Raw genomic sequence first — 15,394 nt, 5'->3', positions numbered from 1 at the left:
TGTGCCAGGGATTCTGGCACATACCAGAAACACACCACCGGCTCACTGCTGACAGTCCCCCCTACCCCCGGGGGAGTGTGCAAGTTCATAGAGAAGGCACCTGATTTGCCTTTGTCCGGCGGACACCTGCACCATCTGTGCACACATTTGGGTGCCCACCTCTGGCAGGTTCCTGGGATATCCGAACAGTATCAGCCTAGCTCCCTGTCCCCTCGTAGAAACCTCCCGTTCTGGCTTCAAGCAGCCTCGCTGTAAGGGAATGGCGGAATAGCACAAACCTTTGGGGAACCAGGTGCTTCTCTACTCTGGAACCCCAAGGTGAACCCCACTTCCACCATTTGAACACCAGGCGTATGAGGGATAGGGGATCTTGGCGACTCATGGCCTAGGAGTCCCTGCCTCATCAAGATGCACCTCCTCCCCAGAAGCTAAGGCAACAGTTTATGACCCAGATAGACAGGACTACTGCCTTTGTCCTCCTGGGCCTTACACTTCCTCCAGAGTTTAAGAATAATGAATACATTCATCTGAAACTCCAAAACAAAAATTGCTGGAAAATGTCAGCAGGTCTGACAGCATCTGTGGCGAGAAAGACAAAGTTAACGTTTCGAGTCCGTATGACTCTTCAGAGCTAAAGGGAAGTAGAAATGCGGTGAAATATAATCCGTTTTAAGGGGGGGGGTGGAACAGTTGATATATAAACAGTATATATTTCACCACATTTCTACTTCCCTTTAGCTCTGAAGAAGAGTCATACGGACTCGAAACGTTAACTCTGTCTTTCACTCCACAGATGCTGTCAGACCTGCTGAGTTTTTCTAGCGTTTCTCGTTTTTGTTTCAGATTTCCAGCAGTATTTTGCCTTCATCTGAAATTCCTGTCACCTTGGAAGGGCACTGAAGGGTACGCCATGGCAGATGCCTGAGCTAAACATCCCAACAACCCCAGGATTGAGGGTGGGATCATGGCATGAGGCCAAGGGCAGGCAGGGTTCTGCTCTAGAGGAATTAGACCAGTGGAGCAATTAAGACACAGGGATTTCCTGACCAGTGTTTTGAGAGCGTATTGTGCAGCTGCATATGTATCCAGCAGAGGGAGCTGGATCACAATGGTAGGCTAGCACTTATTTGGCATTCTGTTGGCTGGGCACAAGTCTTCCTCTATACCCCTGTTGGCCTTAGAGTGGGAGTGCACTGAAGGAACACAGTGCAATATCTTTCTCAGCCAACTGCAAACTAAATACAGGGTAGCTTAACTCTCGTGGTGTAGCATCCGATAGATGCATGTACGGTTATATGATGGAGTCTTGGAAACTGAAATTACAAAGTTGACCTAAAGTAAATGGGGTATTGTCTCCATGAGCATTGAGAAGAATATAGGCTCTTCTGCTAGCTTCTGTACGGTCATATCCCCAGTGCAAAGTCATGCCCTAAATCTGATCTGCATTCACTGAGTAGATGTAACCTAATCCGAGTTGCCTTCAGTATGACGACAACTTCTGCAGTGAATCACAAAGACGATTCAGTTTCCAATCGCTAAATTGTTACCAGAGCGCTCAGGGCTAGCGCGCATCCAACTCTCAACAGATGCTCTTTAGATGACTTCCAGCCAAGGTCCTCATTAATTTCAAACTATAAATAATTTACTTAACTCTTGCCATCTTGCACTAGCCTTGACAGTCATCTATGTACAAAGGTAAAACCGCTTTGGAACACAGCCTCAGTTAGTGGAAGAAGCATCTACCATAATTTCTGCAAATTGCTAGTTATAAAAAGCAAAGCCATCATAAGAAGTGGGACATAAAATCGTGAAGTTTCATTTTACAGAGAGAAAGGAGGACTTGCATTTATGTAGCTCCTTTCACGATCACTGAGCTCAAAGTGCTTTACAGCCAATGAAGGACAATCACTGTCGTAATACAGAAAACACATCAGCCGATTTGCACGCAGCAAGATCCAACAAACAGCAAAAAAAACTTGCATTTATATAGCGCTTCTCACGACCCACCAGATGTCACAAAGCAATTTTATAGCCAATGAAGTACTTTTGAATTGTGGTCACAGTTGTGATGTCAGAAACGCAGCAGCCAATATGTGCACAGCAAGCTCCCACAAAACAGCAACGTGATAATGGCCAGATAACCTGTTTCTGTGATATTGATTGAGGGATAAATATCGGCCAGGGAACAGGGGAGAACTTCCTGGCTCCTCTTCCTCAGTTTAATGTCTCATCCAAAAGACAGTGCAGCACTCCCTCAGTACTGCACTGGAGTGTCAGCCTAGATTTTTGTGCTTAAATCCTGGAGTGCGACTTGAACCCAGAACCTTCTGACTCAGAGACAAGGGGTGCTGCTGACTGATCCAGAACTGACACTCCAGCAAGAGTAAAGTTAAACCAAAAAATCTTGTACCAGTACAGATATTCGGACACAAGATATAGGAGCAGGGATAGGCAATTTGACCCTTTAAGCCTGCTTCACCATTCAAGCTGGATCTTCTGCCTCGACTCCCCCCTCCAGTACTATCCCCATATCCCTTAATCCCCTCGTGCCCAAAAATCTATTGAACTCCGTCTTGAATCTATAAAGGACTGAACATCCCCAGCTCTCTGGGGTAGCAAATTTCAAATGTTGTCAACCTTCGGAGTGAAGAAATTTCTCTTTACCTCAGTCCTAAATTGCTGACCTCTTACCCTGAGACTGTGACCCCCGTGTTCTAGATTCCCCCAGGTGGGGGGGAAACATTTTCTCAGCGTCTACCAGGTCAAGCCCCTATGTTTCAAATAGATCACCCCGCGCACTTTTAAACTCCCAGGAATATTGACAGCGGACACTTGACATACTGAAAGAGGAGGAAGAAAACCTACGTAATTAAAGTGCTGGTGTGTTGTTTTCGCAGGGCCCTGTTGGGGATCGAGGAGACAGAGGCGAATCTGGAGACCCTGGTTATATTGTAGGTTATTTACCATTTCTCTCAGCATCTCCTGCCCCACCCTACCGTTCAAGTGGCCATCCCATGCCTGCAGCTGGTTGCAGCTGCAATAAGGCTCAGCTTTCCATGACTTAAATAACCCGTGAAGCTTTTATAGAGTTTTGCAGAGTTTGTCTCCGAGCTCCCGAACTACTGAGTAGCAAATCCCATTCGTGAATGATAGGGCAAAAGCAGTTGGTCACAATCAGTACCTTCACTTATAAGGGGCTCAGCATGTTGATGGATGCATTGTATTTGAAGCATTTGGTTGTGAAAACGCTGCCAGCAAAGTCGAAGAGCTAACAACAACAACTTGTATTTATAAAGCACCTTTTAATGTAGTAAAATATCCCAAGCTGCTTCACAGCGGTGATTATCAAACACAATGTGTCACCGAGGAGATAGGATTTGAGGACTGTCTCAAAGGAGGAGAGCGAGGGAGAGGGGCAGAGATGGAATTCCAGAGCTTAGGGCTTTGGTAACTAATGACATGGCTGCCCATAGTGGAGTGACTAAAATGGGAGAGAAACCTACGAAGGAACTGAAGGCTAGGTGGTGGAATGTGTAAGCCTACTGTCCAATTAACTCAGGGAACTGTGAATCAGCCACACTGACTGGATGATACTCCTCTCAGTCCGCAGTAAGAGTCCTGCATTAAATTGATTTAAGCCGCCACAGCTAAGTCCTGTTGTTTGATGTAATTTGACCCTAAACTGGCCTCTTGTTTAGAGACTGATTGATCTGTTAAATGGAAAAATAAACTAATGCAGTCACATGAACTGAACCATTTGATGATTGGGAAAACTGGCAATGAATTGTGATTGGCCCACAAGACACAAGGTAAACAGACAAAATACCAATAAAATGACTGTACATGTCTCAGGCGGCCTTTTAGATGGTTGAAGTGACAATTATTCTCTCGGTGTGGAATGTCCGCAGATACATCTGCAGCCTTCATGTGTGCAACTGTTTAAATATTTCCCCTCCTGTTTTCCTTCAAGTGTCCAGTTCCAATTCATTCTCAAAATTCACAGCCGCAAACTCCAGACAACTGTTCCCCAGCCTCAGCTCATCTGCTGCTGAAGCCTTTATCCATTCCTTTGTTACCTCTAGACTTGACTATTCCAATGCTCCCCTGGCTGACCTCCCACCCTGCGCCTTCTGAAAACTTGAGTTTGTCTGAAACTCAACTGCCCATATCCTCACTGGCACCAACCCCCATCCACCCATCACCTCTGTGCTCGACGACCTACACTGGCTCCTGGAGAGGCAATCCCTCAATTTTAAAATCCTCATCCTTGTTTTCAAAGCCCCCCCACGGCTCACCCCTCCCTAAACCTGTAATCTTCTCCGAAAGCAGTTTATTGATGGTGCATGCATATATGTGTAAGGATTGGGTACTTGTAGGAACTATGAGATAGCAAACTTAGGGACCTCAGTACCATAGTATCTTCACCGTGCAGAAGGAGGTCATTTGGCCCGTCGAATGTGCACTGGCTCTCTGAAAGTGCATTCCACCTAGTCCTACTCCCTTGCCTTATCCCCGTAACCTTGTGCATTCTCTCTTTTCAGGTAGCAATCCAATTCCCTTTTGAATACCTCGATCAAACCTGCCTCCACCACCCTCTCGGGAAGTTTGTTCCAGCCACCCTTTGGGTGAAAACATTTTTCCTCGCGTCACATTTACTCCTTTTGCCAATTTTTTTTGCCCTCTAGTTCTTTTTGCGCTCTCTCACTATTTACCCTGTCCATACCCCTCAGGATCCTGAATACCTCTATCAAGTCTCCTCTCAGTCTTCTTTTCTCCAAGGAAAACAGTCCCAACCTCTCCAATCTATCCTCACAGCTACACTTCTTCATCCCGGGAATTATTCAAGTCATAGCTGAATTGAGACCTCCACAAATGGGGCAGGCATCGTGGACCAATCACAGCTGGCACTTTACCTCATTGGAAAATACATTCTGATTTATTCAGCAGCCACTGACAGCAGTGGGGATTATCACAAGAGGCTGCGCAGTAGAGAACTATGCTCTACTATCAATTTGTTTTTAAAAAGTCATCTATACATTTAATGAGAGCAGTGGGCAGTGCACAATGAACAAATATGAAGCTACTTGGGTGTTTGAATTTAAAATGCCCAAAGTATGATAAACTTAGTAGGATTTGGCACGTTAGCATTGACTGGCATATGTTCACTTACAGGGACAGCAGGGGCTGGACGGCGAGAGAGGGAAGCATGGCCAGCAAGGTTTGCCGGTAAGTGGACATTAAAACTTCATAAAGATCCGCGAGCTGGAGTAAGTGCTCCCTGAGCTTAAAATTTCATTTTATTAGAAAGCCGGCATTTTTCATTGCAAACCACAAGTGTTGAATTACTTGTGTGATTGTGCAGTGGGAGGAGAATTTTTCTGGATGGGAAGCGTTACAGTAATTGATTCCACATTTTATGGAGTAAAAATGCTGACTTACACTAGATATAGTTTAACAGATAATTTCTTAATTGTTTGTTTTGAACTTCTAGGGTAACCCTGGACCTCCAGGTAAACCAGGTGTTAAAGGCTCTAAGGGGCAAGAGGTAGGTAACTGTACAGTGTTCAACTTTCTGCTCTATTATTCCCTACAGCCAACTTGAATCCTAAAAATGAACTGGCAGAAGGAAGGGATTTGGCATATTGCACTTGTTCTGGTTTCTCTGCTCGTGCCCAATATACATTTGACGTTTACCCTTTTAAGATATATATTCGGTTCCCTTCCAAGTGGCTTCTTATGTGTGCCTCGATAACCACTTGTGACAAAGCATTTCATGTTCTAGTAGCTTTCTGTGTGAAATGAATTCTTCCAATTCCCATCCTTGTCTTTCTAGTACTGATTCTCAGGCTGCTCCCCCTTGTTAACCGATTTGGCCGCCAATTTTTCACCAAATATCATTCAAAACCTTTCAAAATTTAAATGCTGATTGGAACTCCCCAACTTCCTCTGCTTCCGTGAAAAAATGCAAGTTTTAAAACTTCCACGATGATTACGCTCCAAGATTTTAACACAAAAATCCAGGCTGACACTTCAGTGTATTACTGAGGGGAGTGCAGCACCGTCAGAGACGAGATTTGAACCGAGGACCCATCTGCTCTTTCAGATGGACGTGAAGGACCCCATGGCACTATTTCAAACAAGTGCACCAGAATTCTCCCCAGTATCCTGGCCAATATTTATCCCTCCATCAACATGACAAAAACAGATTATTTGGTCATTATCACATTGTTTGTGGGAACTTGCTGTGTGCAAATTGGCTGCTGTGTTTCCTACATTACAACAGTGACTACACTTCAAAAGTACTTTAACATAGCACACTTCTATGGGATGTCCTGACAGTACTCCTGCCTGGAGCCCAATTGCCCACTTAAGTGGACAATTAGAGCCACTTCCCACCACCTCTGACATTTCATCAGCAGTTGGGAGACGTGGGGAGCTAAACCTTGGCAGCTTCCTAGTGGGTTCATGGGGAGGACCTTCCATTGTGGGCATTCCTTGACCCAGGGAGAACATCCCTGCCCCCGGTGGCAATTGCCGCAGCATCGGCATCACCTACCCTCAGTGACACCCACGCCACCCTCCCCGCAGCCAGTGTGAGACACCCCAGCACCCCCATTCCCTACTTACCTACGACTTTGAGGGCATAGGCCCTCATCCTCCAGGTGCAGCTCCAGCGATGGCTACAGCTAGTAATAGCGCTGCTGAGGCTACTGAACGGCCGACCCTCTGATTGGGCTGGCAGCTCTTGGGAGTTAACCTACGTGAGGTCGCTCCGGTTGTGAAACCCATGTGGCCTCCACAAAATCCAACCGTATATTGCATGGAGTGAGACCAACATGATAGAAGGGGTCAGCTGACATGAAAGAAGCTTTTACAGAGAAGCAATAAACTTTTCCTTTACTGCAGAATACTCCTACATGCACTCTAGCTAGAAAATAATGGAAGGGTGCATGTTTGGAATGGAATTGGCGTTGGAGTGACATGGTGTAAGATCATTACGTTAGCAGTCAGCAGTTTATTGAATGATAAGTCATGGGCAAGACAGCGGCAGAGCCAAAATACAATGCGTCATGTAGGCTTGGCAGGAATATTCTCTCTCTACCGGAAGGTATATCAGTGCAAAGAATTCTCATCTGGGGAAAAATAATCACCAAAGATTCCTGTTGCACATTAACTTTTAGTTTGTGTGACATCCAAAATCCACTGAATCAAGCCAAGCAGCACCAGTGTGATCTATTGCACAGATCCTTGTTAGTGCTGCGATTGGCTTGAAATTAACCTTCCCATTTTCATTTAAAGTGACTTTCCCCTTCTTCATGCATGATCTGTGCCTGAGATATTTGGGATGAGAACAGGTTGGAGGAGGCAAAGTAATCAATATCCCCTCCTATATCAGCTCTATTCTATGATTAATCACGCAGAGGTGGTTAAATCCAGCTGAGGATAGACCTCTCCTGCAACTTCCTTGGTGTTGCAAAGCATTCTGGACAAGATTGGGCGCTCAGCTTGTGTAAAGTGCTTAACACTTGTGCAATCTTCCAGCATTAGCATTCCAGCACTACACTGTTTATAGAGTCATCACAGCAAAGAACCAGGCCAACTGGCCCATCAACTCCATGCTAGCTCTCTGAAGAGCAATCTAGTCAGTCCCATTCCCTCACTCTATCCTAGTAACCATGCGAGTTTATTTCCCTCAAGTGCCCATCCAATTTCCTTTTGAAATCATTCATCGTCTCCGCTTCTACCACCCTCGTAGGCATCAAGTTCCAGGTCATTACAACTTGCTGTGTAAAAATGTTTTTCCTCACCATTCCCCCTGCATCTCTCGCCCAAAGCCTTAATCTGTGTCCTCTAGCCCTTGTACCATCAGCTAATGGGAATAGCTTTACTTTGTTTATCTTATCTAAACCTGGCACAACCCTGCATATCTCTAGATCTCTCAATCTCCTTTTCTCCAAGGAGAACAACCCCAGCTTCTTCAACGTAAACTTGTAGCTAAAATCCCCCATCCCGGGAACCTTTCTGGTTAAATCTCCCTCTGCACCCTCTCTAGGACCCTCACATCCTTTCTAAAATGTGGTGACCAGAACTGAATGCAGTACCCTAGTTGGGGCCTAACCAGAGCTTTATAAAGGTTCAGCGTAACTTCCCTGAACTTCTATCAATTAGAAAACGTAGACCTTGAATGCATCCTCACTTTGGAGTTTAAGTCACTTGGCCATAATTTCAATGTTTACATTTTCCAGTTGATATATATGTCTGAAGTATTATGATTAATCGTTTCGTAGTATAGAACTTGAGTATTGCAGAAAGAGACACGCTATTGAAGTTTTTTGTCTTGCACTCATCAGGACAGAATTTGCAAGAATACCAAGTGTAGAGGGAGCAACAATTTATACTGCATGAGAAGAGAGTGCTAATTGATTGATTTGGCAAGTGGACTCTAATTGGTCAAAGTGCTGCCATGAAGAATGTACCAGGGAACAGTTAACTGCCAAGCTTTTGTTTAAATTCAGATCAGGCAGGTCAGCTCTGGCTGGTCAAGGCATTGCTATGGGGAAATGAACCAGAGACTGGCTGTGGGCCAGTCTTTTGTAAACAAAACTTTTGTTTAGTTGAAAAAGGCACAATGTGTGGACATGCTCCTTCTGTTTGCAAAGGACAGGGCCCTGTTTGCAAATATATGTAGCTTCTAGCATGCATAAGTGAGCCACGCTGCGAGTCCGACTGATAATCTTAAATTTGTTGTCAGTGTAATTCTTAGTGCAATCAGGATTGTTTAGCCAGTGCTGTCCAATTGCAGAATCACATCTAATGTTGGATATTATGTTTTGAGTTTTGAGCCCACTTACCAACCAATTAGCACTCTCTTCTCATGCAGTATAAATTGTTCTTCCCTTTACACTTGGTATTCTTGTGAACCTGTCCTGATGAGTGCAAGACAAAAAGCTTCCACAGCATTCCTCTATCTTCAGCAATACTGAAGTATTATGCTTGACCTTCATGGACCCACATCAAGATTTCATTCCTTGCTTCATACATACAGCGCCTCACAACTCAAACTCAATTGCTGTGCGCCAAATATTATTCAATATTGGAAAATGGTAATCCACCCGGGAAGCACTGTTTTTCATCCTTAATGTAGGATTGTGCTGAGGACAGTTTAGCAGCAATGAGCAAATGGGTTAAGTAAGCCCAAATCCCACTGCAGCACTCAGCTTTCTCACCAATTAATTACAAACTTTCCCCTGTAGTAATCACCAGCTCGGTTCTCCACAAGTATGCCAAGAGTTTGAAAGTTGCAGCTGATGAGCAGAGTTTAAAATTTATAATGTGATCCATGTGGAATGACACCAAAAGTTCAAAAAAAATTGGGAAAATTACAAGTCCAGAGGGCCAGCCTTTCATTGAAAAGAAGCCCAACATTACATAACCATGTCTTTTGCAAGGGGTTTGAAATATGTAATATCTTCCATGTGCTGTGCTTTTAGGCCAATATTAAAGCACTCCAAAATATATTCATGGATGTATTCCCCAAAATGCTGACAGAAGAATATACCTCAGCAACACCCATCACTTTGCAGAGCTCTCTCTGTTTGAGTGGCAATTCCTTCATCGAATTTTCGATTCATATAAACATATAATCTACTCATTCCTTGTGAGGAGGTCTTGTGGCGCAGTGGGTATTTCCCTTGCCTTTGAGTCAGAAGCTCTGGGTTCAAGTGTCACCCCAGGACTTGATGCCCAAGGAAGGTGCATTCATGACATGGACAAACAGGTTGAGCAAATCCTTTGAACACACTGACAGGAGGTAACAGAGAGAGAGAGATTCCTGGTCAGCATATGATGGGAAGAAACTTGAAGCCTCTACTATCACTCTGATTAGCTCCAGACTACAGTATATGTGTGCAAGTGCACAGAAATTTGGACTCCTGAGTGACTGTAACACACCAGTTCTCTGTGATTTGTATTTGTCATACCTATGTGTGGTTAGGTGACAAGCTAGAGTCACAAAAGAGAACTCATGATTCTTTCGCAACATCAACTCTTTGACCAAAGCGCACACAGGGCAGAATTTCACTGGCTCCCAGGAGATGGGAAATCATGGATCAGCCCCTCGACCATGTCCCTCCATTGGGGAATTTAACTGATGGCAGAAGCAGGATTGGACAGTCCGCCCGCCCCAGGAAGCCAGGCAGCCAATTTGCATGAATAAAGGTCCAATTAGGGGCCATTTTTGCAGAGCCAATGGCATTTTGCTGACAACAGATCAACCCCGTCCCCGGTTGTGTGAGGAGGACGACCTCCCAGTGACAGCCCGGAGAGGATTGTTTTTATTTCAAAGAATAGAAGGGCCATGGACAGGGGAGGCAGTCCCCATGCGCACCCCCACCCCCCCCCCCCCACACACACACACACACACACACACACACACACAACAACTCCCCATGATTTCCTAGGAGGGGGCTTCCCCCCTCCATCACTTGCACATTTATTTGTTTAATATTTTCGGCCTACCTAGTAGGGGTCCCTACCTGCCTCCGAAGCAACCACCATTCCTGGTGACACCCCTGACGCTCCTGAGGCTGCCGGTCTGCTGACTGGAGCGGCAGGTTCAACGCCCATAAAATGGAGCGGGGAGGTCCCACCAACTGCCCATGAATGCCAGCGACTCATTTACCCAGACAATGTCAGGCTGCCTGCCCGATCGGCAAAGTTCAGCCAGCGTACTCTACTCCACTTATTGAGATTGAAATTGGCTTCCATCTCCATTTCACTGAGCGCAACAGCTGTTGGATAAACCACATTGCTGGAAGTCATGGTTGTGGTTTCTGCTGGTGTCTACGTGTGTTGGTATTGCCTGTGCCTGTAACCCCAATGCCCTGGCCAATATTTATCCCCAGTCAACGTCGCTGAAACAGATTATCTGGTCATTACCACATCGTTGTTTTGTGGGAGTTTCCTGTGTGCAAATTGGCGGTTTTGTTGCCAACGTCACAACAGTGACTGCAGTTCAAAAATGCTACATTGGCTGTCAAACACTTTGGGATGTCCAGCGGTTATAGAAGGTGCCATATAAATGCAAGTCTCTCCTTTTTCTTTCAACCCTTTCCTTTTTTGGTTTAGGGACGAAAAGGAAAAACAGGTTCCCACGGCACGCAAGGAAGCCCAGGCCCACCAGTAAGTGTTGTCTGTGGATTTTAAAACTATGCCTACGCATTCAATTCATCAATTCAGCTGCGTAGCAGCACTTCAAAACAACTTCAGCGGTTCCAAAGGGTCTGGCGATGTCCGGAGGCTATAAAGCTGCAAACATAAATGATTTCTAACAGTGTAATACATTATTGTAAGGTCTATCAGAACAAAGATGAATATTATGCATAATACATTCTAACACTGTTGTAATTCAGAATATTTTAAAGTTTAATTAATGGCATCACTTCTGCTTAACACTCAGGGTCCTGTCGGACCTCCAGGTCCCAGAGGTGTTGTTGGTCGACAAGGTCAAGAGGGGGCTCCAGGGTTGGACGGAGCTCCCGGAATCAATGGGAAACCAGGAATCCAGGTCAGATTTTGCTTCTGGTAAAGTGTTAAAGACATCTGTGTAGAGATCGTTTAAGATATCCTCCTTGATTGAATCTGTGCCTACCAGTAATATTGCACAACAGTAGAAATAAATATACCAGCCATACTGCACAGTTAAATACACAGTCGAGCCATCAAATCCATTGCAATTTGATACATTGCTGTTTGTTAATTTTTTTTCTCCCAGTTTAAAGCTCTGCTTCCAAATAATTCAGTTAGTAAATCCTGCCAGTGTCACTGTTTGTAAGCAACGACCATGGCTCCTTAGCCAACGCTGTATTTCAATTTGCTTAATGCAGATCAAACAATTAACCTCCCCCTTTTTTTTTAATTCTTTCACGGGATGTGGGTGTCGCTGGCTGGGCCAGAATTTATTGCCCGTCCCTAATTGCCCTTGGGAAGTTGGTGGTGAGCTGCCTTTGTGCAGGTACGCCCACAGTGCCATTAGGGAGGGAGTTCCAGGATTCTGCCCCAGCGACAGTGAAGGAACGGCGATATATTTCCAAGTCAGGATGGTGTGTGGCTCGGAGGAGAAATTGCAGGTGGTGGTGTTCCCATGTGTCTGCTGCCCTTTTTTGTTATAACTTGATGTCTGGAACATGTGTAAGATCAAAACAGCTGCTGGATTTATTTACAAATAAAATGATACATACTGGCAATGACACACGGGCAAAATACTAAACAGCTTGGGGAGTCTTTTCTCTCCCATGATGCATCTTTCTGTCTAAGCTGCGTTAATTGAAAAGTGAAACATGGGCCAGAATCTTCCGCTCAGGTGTGGGGGCGGGGCCCACACGCTGATGCGTAAAAGGACGCACGGTGACATCGGGCGTGCGTCCTGACATCACCAGGTGTCATTCCGATCTTCAGTTCGGGGGGTGCGCAGCTGAGTCAGCTGCGCACCCGCCGAGCTGTCAAAGGCCTGTCAAGGTCATTAAGTAGCGAATTAAACTGAGTGTCTGGGTCCACGGAGGGGGAAGAGGATTCATGAAGGATTTCAAACTTCAATAAGAAGTTTTTTGTTAAAATTCATAGACATGTCCCAGCTCATGTGACACATGGTGGGGGGGGGGGGTGGGGGACATGTCTGAATAATTTTTTTAATTTATTCCTTTTTCCCCACAATCCAATTAATCTCCCTGAGGCAGCTCCGTGACTCAGGGAGATTCCAGCTCTCTTCCATGTGCATGCGTGAAAGAGTGCAGACCCTGATTCTTCCCTCCCCCTCCTCCTCCTCCTCCTCCTCCTCCTCCTCCTCCTCCTCCTCCTCCTCCCCACCCCCCCCCCCCCCCCCCCCCCCCCCCACCCAACCACCACCACCACCACCACCACCCGCATGGAGTGCTCAGTGCTTCCGGATGCGTGTGTCACACTGGGGTGGGCCTTAATTGGCCTGCCCGGCGGGGAGAAAATTCTCCCCATGCAGTCCCGCTATCGAAGCATCTTTATGGTAACTAATATCTGATGAAAAGGGAATTTCCCCTTTGTGAAACATGACTGCCTCCCTCACCACCCCCCCCTCCCCCCCCACCACCACTCCTATTTTATAATCTAATGAAGAGATCGGGTTTCCTGGCTAAATGGAAGGTTATGCCATTGATAAGCTGTTCAAGTAAGGAGGAAATCAGTTGCTGAGGTTTTGTAAATTTGGCCGCGCTTTAGAAAGAATCTCGAGGCCCTGAAGGGTGTGCAGCAGTGATTCACTAAGATTACGCTGGGCTTCGGAAGCTTTGGTAATGAAAGGATAGAAAAAAAACTGTTTTAATTAGAACTGAGGTTAAAAGGCGATCTGATAAAGGCATTCAAATTTATGGATTGCAGTGAATTGCACCCAGTGTCCCTGTGAGTGACATTTGTTGGTCTGCATTTTATTTTCACTGCAGCGAATCACTTGTCAAGGATAAAGAATTGCAGCAGCTGTTCTTGGAATTAACTGACGACCATTTGTTCCTCTTGAGGTTTGTTAAGATGTCATTTTCCCTCATTCCTTAGGGAGAACAGGGCGACGACAGGAGTGTCGGGTTGCTTGGCAAACCGGGAGGCCGTGGCGGTGTTGGAGTCCCAGGATTACCTGGATCTCAGGGGCCTCCTGGCTTTAAGGTAAGCAAGTTCGAGGAACCCCCGGGCCAAAGCTCAGTAGCCAAAAGCTGGGGTGTACAACCGCTCACTAACTAGAAAGGCAGTGGTAGTTCCTCGAAAGGCGATTCGCCCACACGGATCACCCCTAAAGCCGAAACGCTTTAGGGATTTCCTCACAGCGCCTCTGAAGAGGTCAGTCTTCCCCGTCGACTCATGGGAGACCCTGGCTTGATTCCGACCAAACTGGAGAAGGCCCATTCAGGAAGGCAGCAAACACGTTCAGAGGAACATCGGGAACGTGCTGAGGTGAAGCCGAGGCGTTCGGAGGGAGCGCACAAACCTCCAAACTACCCAACGCTTCAAGGACTGCCTGCCCCACATGTAGCAGGTCCAATTTGCGATCTGTATACTCTTATCAGCCATCTCAGAACCCATCGAACAGGAGTGGAAGCAAGTTATCCTCAATCATTAGGACAGAGATGAGGAGGAATGTTGTTCTGTCATGGTGTTGTGTGACTTTGGAACTCTGCCTCAGAAGGCAGTGGAGGTAGGGTCATTGAATATTTTTAAGGCAGAGGTACATAGGTTCTTGTTAGGCAAGGAAATCGAAGGTTATCGGGGATAGATGAGAATGTGGAATTCGAAACACAAAACAGATCAACCATGACCTTATTGAATGGCGGAGCAGGCTCATGGGACCAAATGGCCTACTTCTGCTCCGATTTTGTATGTTCCTATGATCCCGAGGGCCTGCCCATCCAACTCAGAAGAGACCTTTATTCATTGGGGTGAAGGATGGTGTTGCTAATCAATAAAATGGTACACCACTCAAGTGAAAAAAGCAATAATACTCTAGAGGGAATTCTCACTCTACTGGGAGAGACACAGTTATGTAAGACATTGCCATTGTTGCATATTGTCAATTTTATGTTTTCTTTAAAAGCCATTGTAATTTTATACTTTTTTTGTCTTATCTGAGCTCAGTGGCAGCGCTCTTGCCTCTGAGGGAATAAAAATGTGGATCCTGACAAGTCTGACTTGAGTATGTAACCAAACTGATTGTACAGCACAGAATGTGCTGCGTTTGGTGAAATGTTAAATCGGGGTTGTTTGTTGGAACTCTCTCTAGTGTGCGCAAATTGGCTGCAATGCTTGCTTGGATCACAGCAGTCATTACAAAAGTACCTCAGTAGCTGTGAAATGTTTATGGACATCCCAAAGTCCTATGTAAATACCAGTCTCTTTCTCTTAGCAAGAGAAAGTAGATTTCACAACAACTTGGATAACAGATTCTGAGGGAGCTTGGTGGGGTGGAATGGCTCTGGGAGGCTGCTTCCCATAGCTGGATCATTTAAGATGGAGATGAGAAGGAGTTTCTTCACTCGGAGGGCTGTGCATCTTCTTCCCTCCTTCAGAGAGCTGTGGATGTTCAGTCATTGACCATATTCAAGTCAGAGAGCGATAGATTTTTGGATTCTCGAGGAATCAAGGGATATGGGATTGGGCAGGAATTGAATGGTTGAAGCAGGGTTCCATGGGCCAAATGGCCTGCCCCATCCCTATCTTTTATATTCTTCTGTTAGTTCATTATTCCTTCAAATATATCAAACCCAACTACAATCCTTAAATTTACACAACGTGTGGTACCAAGCCAACCATTCTAGGAAACTCCCAGCTTGAGATATTTTAGCTGAAGCAGCAGCGTTGCTATGGTAATGTTTATGAATCG

The 15,394-nt window shown here is 45.6% G+C and overlaps 1 protein-coding gene across 2 annotated transcripts in view; it reads left to right on the top strand.

The window, feature by feature from the left end:
* Window positions 1-15,394, top strand: part of col27a1b (collagen, type XXVII, alpha 1b) — a 598,999-nt gene that overhangs the window by 532,192 nt on the left and 51,413 nt on the right. For both annotated transcript variants that reach the window (XM_041193458.1, XM_041193459.1), the window contains exons 43-48: window positions 2,898-2,951; window positions 5,173-5,226; window positions 5,492-5,545; window positions 11,128-11,181; window positions 11,459-11,566; window positions 13,579-13,686. In XM_041193458.1, the coding sequence (XP_041049392.1) occupies window positions 2,898-2,951; window positions 5,173-5,226; window positions 5,492-5,545; window positions 11,128-11,181; window positions 11,459-11,566; window positions 13,579-13,686 (432 nt within the window). The remainder of the gene's footprint in view (window positions 1-2,897; window positions 2,952-5,172; window positions 5,227-5,491; window positions 5,546-11,127; window positions 11,182-11,458; window positions 11,567-13,578; window positions 13,687-15,394) is intronic.

This window comes from Carcharodon carcharias, chromosome 8 (assembly GCF_017639515.1).
Source record: "Carcharodon carcharias isolate sCarCar2 chromosome 8, sCarCar2.pri, whole genome shotgun sequence".
NCBI classification, from domain to species: domain Eukaryota; kingdom Metazoa; phylum Chordata; class Chondrichthyes; order Lamniformes; family Lamnidae; genus Carcharodon; species Carcharodon carcharias.
This window is presented reverse-complemented; position numbering and strand designations above follow the sequence as displayed.